General features: G+C 37.7%; 1 protein-coding gene across 1 annotated transcript; it reads left to right on the top strand.

The window, feature by feature from the left end:
- The first annotated feature begins 7,311 nt into the window (after window positions 1-7,311).
- Window positions 7,312-9,195, top strand: LOC110883321 (BURP domain protein RD22). Its single transcript, XM_022131113.2, has 2 exons — window positions 7,312-7,461; window positions 7,885-9,195. Exons 1-2 carry the CDS (start codon window positions 7,321-7,323, stop codon window positions 9,040-9,042), a joined length of 1,299 nt encoding a protein of 432 aa, XP_021986805.2. The 5' UTR covers window positions 7,312-7,320; the 3' UTR covers window positions 9,043-9,195.
- The last annotated feature ends 425 nt before the right edge of the window (window positions 9,196-9,620 follow it).

Genomic DNA, 9,620 nt, shown 5'->3' with positions numbered 1-9,620 from the left:
TCACAACCTCAAGTTCACAACTTTTAGATGTTATACAATTACTTGCTTTTGCAGCATTATTTTGATCTCAAGTTCTGGTGAGAGCCAGCCCATATGCCCTGAGGCGACACTCGGAGGTAAGAAAATAATATAATCCAAATATGTGTTCACGGTGCTTTCAAATCTCAGCAATATTATATATGTTGTTTACAGTTGCATGCAATCAGAAGCCCGAGTTTTATTGAGGGTTAGTGACAAATGCATTACAAGATGGGAGGTGGGTGGGTTAACAATAGGGCGGCACAAGATTAGGTAGCTGTATTGCAAGTGTATATGGAATTTAGAGTATATCACATACATGTTTATTTAAATATCCTCTTTTTAGTTTAAATACATCAAAATGACAGGAATCCACTTTAGCTGGTGTTTGGCATTCCTTATTTTGTCTCAACTTTTAACTTATTGATTTTTATAAGTTAATAAGTTGTTGCAATAGTGTTTGGGAAATAGAATAGGACTTTTAGAATGACTTTTATTTTACCCTTAAGAAGGAGGTTTTTGAGAAGTTACGATTCCTCACTTCTCAAGCCCTAAAAGTCCTTTTGTGAACAAATTCCCCATAATGGCCCTCCACAACTCCATCTCTGCCGCAGACATCATCCTCTACAACTACCCAGCAATTACTCCATCAATTACACCAGACCTGTTCATACATCTGATCTGTTCATCCGCAAAAATAGTAAAATTGATTGTCGATGGAATGTTCTGTTTATCTGCGCCAACATCCTCATTCATCATTAATCTTCAATTTCTCTAACTACCCATCTCTGTTCTCATTGATCTTCAATTACTCCCCCATCTACCACCCCCTATATCTACCAACAAAAACATCAAACTCGCGACATCAGCAGCGCAGCGACATCAACAGCTTACCAGCGATCAGTTGCAATCGACTTCAGCCCTTCTTCTTCCACATTCCAACAGGTTCTTTTGATTAACAGTTTTCCTTCTATAGTTGCAAACATATATCTGTTGTTGTATTTACTTACTGTGGGATTATTGGTCAAAATCATTGAATCGAAGATTAGTTCATTTACTGTTGTTGTATTTACTTACTGTAGTTTGTATGTTCAACGAAGTGTGACGCTTGTTTATTTACTTACTGTAGTTTGTATTATTGCTGCTGCTGACGTTTGAATTACTCAAAACAAATGTGACGGCTGGGTTGTTTATTAAAACTACATCTGTTGTTTGTTTATTTACTGTTGTTGCTATTTATTTACTGGTGATAGTATAAGTATATAACCTTGTTGCTGCTGTTGTCGTTTCTTATGTTTAAATTATATTAACTGATGTTTATCAGCATTCAGTAAATGAAATCGGCCAAAAAGTCGTTGGTTGTGAAACATCATCTAACAAGAATAAATCGAGATTATTGTGGGATGATTTTACGTTCAAGCAGTTTGTCGATGCATGCTTGCTTGAATATAGAAGAGGGAATAGACCTGGTACAAGCTTTAGTAAGGTCGGGTGGGTGAATATAATAAACATTATGTATGAGAAAACAGGCAAAACCTTTGAAAGAAAGCAAATAACAAACAAATGGGACAACATGAAAAAAGAATGGAAGCTTTATGATCGCTTGATGAGGCTTGAAACTGGGATTGGTGGGACGAGAAGCTTCATCGTACGGATGAACTTCAGCCCAACTTGAATCTTACAATCCCCGCGGTACTAGTGATGAACTTCATGAAGAAGTTCCGTCTACAAATCGTACGGATAATGATGGTATGTATATGGCAGCGAAAAGAGATGTGATTGCGCAAGATATAATGGAATCACGAAGAAGAACATAGTATGACATTAGTTTGTTATTCTTGTGCATTTTTTCGTGTTTTTTAGCAATCTGAATGTAATATTATTATGTTCTAATTATGAAATTTTAAACTATATGTAAACACATTTTATGTTATATGTTCCATGAAGTTGTTTTTCAATATGCAAGAGAGAAAAAAAATTAAATAAGCTAAACCAAACACTTTTTAAAGGATGCCCTTTTTGGTCATTTTACATGAATAAGTTATACCAAACACCTTTTAAAAAAACTACTTATTGACTTATTGGCTCATAAGCTAACCCAAACACTTTTTTAAAAAGTCATTTTCAAAAAGTCATAAGTTAATAAGTCATTCTCACAAAAAGTCCTTTTTAACTTAAATAAGCTAACCCAAACACCCCCTTAATCCTAGAGTATCCATATATGTACCATGTCACATAGGGGGCTTTAAAGCCCTCCTTTTAACTTGCATACAATAGTTTAAAGCCCCCATCATCATTAGCGAATTATTATTTTTATTTAAATTTAACCATTATTTAATTGGTATATTAATTTAAATTTAAAATAATAAGAAAAAAATATATAACTCATAATTTAAATTAAAAAAAATACAATGTCACTAAAAAAATACAATGCTTAAAAAGTTAAACTAAAAATACACATCATCACTCGTCGTCTCCTCCTTATTTACGATCAAACCATAGGTGCTAGGTCAGATCAGCTCGAAGGTTAAGGTGTGTGTCTCTGTCGCGTATCCTTGCTCGGATAACTTCTTTTTGAGCGTATGTGAGTAGTGAGTTCGTCGGTTGGTTACCTTCATCATAACTTTCTACACAAAACGCTCTGCCCGAGTCCTCCAATATCATGTTATGCAGGATGATGCACGTATACATGACGTTTCTCATTTTACTATTTTCAAGTATCCTCGACGACTAGGCAATGATAGACCATCTCTTTTTTAATACACCGAAAGCCCGCTCGACATTTTTTCTTGCCGACTCTTGTTTCTTCTTGTAATACAATCTTTTCTCGTCATCTGGACACGTAAGAGTTTTCACCAACGCGCCCACTCCGGATAAATACCGTCGACAAGATAGTACCCATACTTATACTCCACGTCCTTTGCATAGAATGACGTATTTGGTGCAACACCATTTATGACATCATCGAACAGACCTGAAGATTGTAAAACAGCGATGTTATTGTTCGCACCGGCCATGCCAAAGTACGCATGCCAAATTCATAAATCTTGAAACCCGACAGCTTGTAATATTGAGGTAGGACACTCGTGGTGACCACGATGGCGTTGCCCTTCCCAAACGGTTGGATATGTCGCCCACTCCCAGGGCGTGCAATCAAGACTACCCAACATCCCGGGAAACCTGTGTATCCGCTGATGGGCCTCGTATAAAAGTGGAATGTCGGTAGCGGTCGGCATCATCAAATATCGCCTCCCATAAAGAAAATTAACACCTAATTTATAGTGTTAAATTAGGGTGTTAATAAAAGAACCCCAAACTTGCTTGTTTAGAGAATAAAACTGTTCCTGTCTGCTTTTTCTTTTTTGATTGATTTTATGACCGAAAGAAATCACAACAACAACACCAACAGCAACAACAGCACCAATAGCAGCAACAACAGCAGCAGCAACAACAACAACAACAACAACAACAACAATAGCAGCAACAGCAACAACAGCAGCAACAGCAGCAACAACAACAACAACAACAACAACAACAACAACAACAACAACAACAACAACAGCAACAAAACAACAGCAGCAACAGCAACATCGACAGCAACAACAACAACAATAATAATACCTTCACAGAAATTTTCAATACACTCATGACAACTTTTGGCCGACATCCTTAAATATTCGTTCCACGAATCACTCGTTGTGTCGTACGCAAGTTTCCGAATTGAGGCAGTACACTTTTGTATTCTAGAGAAACCAATTTTACGAGTAGCACTTTCTCTTTGTGTAAAAATAGATATTGGGCTGCAAGATCATTAGAAATTCTTAAGAAAAGATGAGGGCTCATACGAAACCGACGCCTAAACTGTGCATTGTTGTACAACGGATTTTCACCAAAATAATCGTGCATTAAACGTTCATGAGCTACTAACCGATCTCGTTCAAGAGGCTCTTGTTTGGTACACATTGTAAACGATTGGGCTTCTTCTCGCAAATACTTAATCGAATCCTACGTCATTGCGAAAAGCATATCGTCGACAATACCGTCAGATGAAGAGCTGGACGAATCGGATGAAGAGTGGATGACATTTTTTATATTAAAAATGATTAGAGAAAATGTGTGTGTTTTAGTGATTTGTGTGTGTCTGCGTTTGTGATTGGTTTGTGTAAATATATGTATATATATTAGATATATATTAGGTTTTTTTTATAAAAGATTGTTGCCCAACGATCATATTGACCAAACTTCTCGAACAAAGCGCATTAATCCGCGTTACTGGGAGGCGAAGGTGCTCTGGCGCCCCCCCCCTTTGGCGCCAGGGGGTGGCTTCAAGGCGTTATAGGGCGCTAAAGAAGCTGATTTGGTGGTGCGGGTCGAGTCTGATATGTTTTTGTTAATATTTTGAGCCAATTTTACGTATTAGTCAAGTTTTAAATTTATAAAACACGATATTGTAATAACACGAAACACACACTTGGGCAAGTGCACCCATCGTGGGCGTAGTATAGTGTTGGTAAGATACCGAGGTCGTCAAAGGACACAAGAGCTTTTAATACCAGTTTATCCTCAACGTCTAATCGATCCAATTTTTGAGAAAAGAGTTTTTTAAAACATGAAAATAAAACTAAAAATGAAAAGAAAAATAAAATGAAAAAACAAATAGACAAGAGAGAATCACTTGGATCCAACTCATCTTTAATGTATCCTTTGATTATTTTCGCACTTTCAGACTTTTTAATAGATTATCTTAGTTTTAGTAGTAGGCCCCTCTTTTGAAGGTGACGTTACCCTCAACCCAGTGGTTTGGGTCAGCAGGGATACAATCCCAAAGGGTCAGAATATTGAAAGACAATTAAGTAAGTTATTAATGCGAAAAGTGGTACGCCCCTCTTTTGAAGGTGACGTTACCCTCGGCTAGGTGGTTTTAGTCAGCAAGGATACAATCCCAATAAGCCGGTTTAAAGTATTAATAGTAGTTTATATGAGGGGTTAAAGCTATTCGCACCCCCGCCATCCAATACAGTTGGGCATCGAAGGAGGTCCTAGTAAGCTTGAACCAAGTCCTCGCAGGATCTATACACTGAACGAGACAAGAACTTTACCAAACCACCCTCCTAACCCCCTTCCAGGTAGTTAACGCGCTTTATATAGACCGTAAAGACACGAATGAGTAAATCAATGACATCATGAAGAAATGAAGAAATGGTAAAGAAAATTCACTTTCAATATACGAAACTAGCTATTAAAGTCATTAATACAAACCCAATTAAAATGTGCTGAAAGATTAAAAATCAAAAGTAATACATTAAATACTTGTATTCACCAAGTGATGTAAGAGATTAGCCAAACATGGCCTTTGATTGACAAAAACTCTTACGATCAATCTTGGTTCCCGACACTACTACACACACTCTAAAGATGGATGATGGATGATGGTGGTGGGTGTTGGTGTTGTAGTGGTGGTGGAGTGGTGGCAAAGTGGGAGAGTAGTGGTTTGCTAAGGGATGCCTTTGAAGTGAACCAAGCACCCCTATTTATAGCCAGAGAACAGAGCTCTGACCACGGCCCCGTGTCCAGCCAACACGACCTGTGGCCATCCTTTTCTCTTCCTTCATTAATTGCATTTGTCACCAGAGGGCCCCACACGACCCCGTGTCTTCTAGGCACGCCCCCATGGTCAACTCTTTGCTATACTATCAAGATTCTGCAAATCTTAGAGTTGACCACGCCCCGTGTAGAGCTGGGCACGGCCCCGTGGCGGGCGTATAAGCTTTTGCAGGTTTGTCTTGTTGTGCAGGGTCCTGACCACGCCCCATGCTTAGCTGGGCACGGCCCCATGGTCAAGTTCTGTTTCTTGTTTTTGCTTTTTTGCTTTTGCTTTGGGAGATGCTGTCGAGGGGTCGGGCATGTCACTTTATTCATTCTTCTTGTATTTATGTTGGTTTTGGCTGCTTATTTGCTCATTTTGTTCTTTTAAACTCGTTTATCTGATAAATATTATCCTTGTTCGTTTTCCAAAGTGTAACTCTTTGGATCGTACCTCGTTATTAACGTTCAGGTAATCGTGACTCAAATATCTCATATCCAACTATAAAACATTTGTACAACTATATATATGAAACTAGTATTAAGCCCCTCATGTTGTCATCTTTGTTGAGTAATATGACCCTCATCGGAGCCTGGAAAACCAAAATGTAAAACTTTCAAAAACCAAAAACAATTGTATCAAACAGCATTACATGTCAATAAGCTCTCTAAAGCCAGAGAAGTGAAAACCCAATGAATACAAAGTGAAAACCCAATGAATACAAACACCCAAAACAAAAGCATCGCGACAGCTCCGACAACAAACATTGCGGATCAGAAAACCCTAAAAGGTTAATTGGTGACTCAACGAAAATTCAACCGGAGGCAACACAAAAAACAAACATTGACCTTAAAACCCTAAAGGGTTAACCAGCGTCTCATCGGAGACAAACAAGAAAACATACCTTAAAACCCTATAGGGTTAACCGGAGGCTAAAACACATGGAAACACCAAAATGCTAGTCACCTCACCATGAGAATAGTTCACCTGAGAAGACGGCAACGGTGGAGAGCAGGGAGGTGAAGGGCCAGGCGGTGAAAAGCAGAAATGAGGGAGACGTGCCGCTTTTATAGATCAAACCAGTGTACAACGCCACAAAGCAATACACAACAACAGTAAGCACAAAAAAAAACCATAAAGCATAAAGTATAAAAACAAAATGCACAACCATGTTTCAAATTAATACTAAATAGTCTTTTTTTGAAAGGTGTGAATTATTGCGAATGTCGGGAGGTATAGCATACGTTGTCTTAACCGGGTCTGCGCTATCACCCAATTTAAACCCCTCAATGAGAAACCCCTATCACCCAGACTCGGACGTGAGGTCTGGAGGAAAAGACTCACCCGGACCTATCATAGATGGAAATTAAATACCCGTGGCCACCACTAAAGCATGTATCCATGATTTGTTCATAGACATTATTATGTAAATAGTCTATTTCTTCAAATTCTTCATCATCAATTATTATTTGTTCATAGACATTATTCATTTTTTCAAACATGTATCCATGATTGATTCAACTAGATATGATGGGTTGTTTGTTGTATTTTTCTGTTACCATAACTAAAACCATGATTGTATTTATCTAATTATCTCTTACCATTCCGCAAACGCTTTGATTTTGCAATCTCTAATTAACGCAATATAGTTTGCAGGTAGTAGTTGGCAATAATTAAAACCAGTCGTCCTTATTGGTATGTGTTGCATTACGTATTAAATGAACATCTCCCACTTTATAAATTCCACATCGACCACTCATCAAACATCATCAAAATTAACTCCTAGTATCAGTTGTAGTTTCGGTTTCAGCTTCTCTCCAATGAGGTTCTTTCTTCTCCACGTTTGTACACTTTTTTCGGTAAGTGCGTGTGTCTTGAATTGTTTTTTGCAACACATGAAATGGCTGTCGAATGTTTTATTTCGTTTTGGTTTTTATTGTTTCGGTTTTATACATCAATGTGTTACAAAAAGGAAATTTTGTGAGAAAGTAGCATAAATGCTCAAATTTCTTGCATACTAAAATATAATATCTTGTAACTCTTAGAACGGTTTATAACTAACTCATGGCACTTGGATATATGTAGTATATAGTTAATAATCAAATTAATTGAAACAAAAAATATACAGACATTAATAATAAAATATGATTTTAATTCCTACGTATAAGATTAATTTTGTGTAATCTATAAAATATATATTCTCGAAAAATATAAACGCGCGTATAATATATATTCGACAACTTGGGAGTTGACATCAGTTCTTTATTGTGTTTATTTATCAGGTAGCACTTTTAGGAAGTCATGCTGTGACTCCTGAAGTATACTGGAAGTCTGTGTTACCAAACAGTCCTATGCCAAAATCAATCAAAGATCTTCTATATACAGAATGGAGTGACGAGAAAAGCACCGCAGTGGGGGTAGGAAAAGGCGGTGTAAGCGTTCATACAGGAAAACCAGGAAAACGAACAGATGTTGGTGTTGGGAAAGGCGGCGTCGGCGTTCACACCGGGAAACCAGGAAAACGGACAGATGTTGGTGTTGGGAAAGGCGGTGTCGGTGTTCACACTGGAAAACCAGGAAAACGGACAGATGTTGGTGTCGGGAAAGGCGGTGTCGGTGTTCACACTGGAAAACCAGGAAAGGGAACCCATGTTGGTGTTGGAAAAGGTGGTGTAAATGTGCACACGCGCCACAAAGGGAAGCCAGTTTATGTAGGTGTGCGTAAAGGACCTAATCCTTTTGTTTACAAGTATGCTGCTTCCGAGAATCAGCTCAAGGATAATCCAAATGTAGCATTGTTTTTCAAGGAGAATGATTTGCATCAAGGCAAAGAAATGAACCTACACTTCACTAAAAACGACGAAAAAGCTACGTTTTTACCTCGACAAATCGCTGATTCGATACCCTTTTCGTCGAACAAGCTTCCACAAATCTACGAAGAGTTCTCAGTTAAACCTGACTCGATGGAAGCCGAGATCATGAAGCAAACGCTTAGCGAATGTGAGAGTACAGGCATCCAAGGTGAGGAGAAATACTGCGCGACTTCATTAGAATCCATGGTTGATTTTAGTACAACCAAGCTTGGTAAAAATGTGAAAGCGATTTCAACAGAAGTAAGCGCTAAAGAAAGTACCCCGTTACAAAAGTACAAAATTGAAGTCGCTAAAAAGCTTGTGGCGAATAAAGCTGTGGTTTGTCATAAGCAAAACTACGCATACGCGGTCTTTTATTGCCATAAAACCGCTAGTACTCAAGCTTATGCGGTTTCTATGGTTGGTGCGGACGGTACAAAGGTGAATGCGGTTGCGGTTTGCCATACTGACACTGCAAAATGGAACCCAAAACATTTGGCGTTTCAAGTGCTTAAAGTTAAACCGGGAACTGTTCCGATTTGCCATTTCTTACCTGAAGATCATGTTGTTTGGGTTCCATACAAATAAACTTAGCAAGAAAAACACAGAATACGGTTTATGGTTGGTGTCTAGCGACCCTATTTATGGTGTTGTTGCTTCCTTTGTTTATCAGTATTTGTAAAGTAATGAAATAAGTACTATATGCTTTTTACTTAATTATATGTATGTTTAACGTTTTGATATAATCTGGGTCATCAGCTTAGGATGCGACCTTAGGACAACTAAAGAATAAAAAAACTGTTTTTCATTTGATTTCATATATAAGCATAAAACAAGAAAATTAAAAAGTCTTTAGTAAGTTTTAAAAATAACAACCTTAACGTTGAAGGGCTTTGCGTTAAATTTCTTATTCGAATCCAGCTATCACTAGTCTTTTACGTCTAACACTGCTAAATATCACCTACCTTGCATAAACTCGTATTTACACGATCTCATTAGTTAGTAATGTAATTGAGTTTCAATATATCGGTTCTCACTATAAATAACAATAATCTAGGTGCTACAGGACAGATTACAACATTAGAATTGTTATTCTAACGACATAAAACTGATTTTAGGATGTATGTATACGTTGAAAAACATAATAGTACGTAAACGTATAATAG

This window comes from Helianthus annuus, chromosome 1, assembly GCF_002127325.2.
Source record: "Helianthus annuus cultivar XRQ/B chromosome 1, HanXRQr2.0-SUNRISE, whole genome shotgun sequence".
In the NCBI taxonomy this organism is placed as follows: domain Eukaryota; kingdom Viridiplantae; phylum Streptophyta; class Magnoliopsida; order Asterales; family Asteraceae; genus Helianthus; species Helianthus annuus.
Note: the sequence above shows the minus strand (reverse complement) of the source record. Positions and strands in the feature narration are given on the sequence as shown.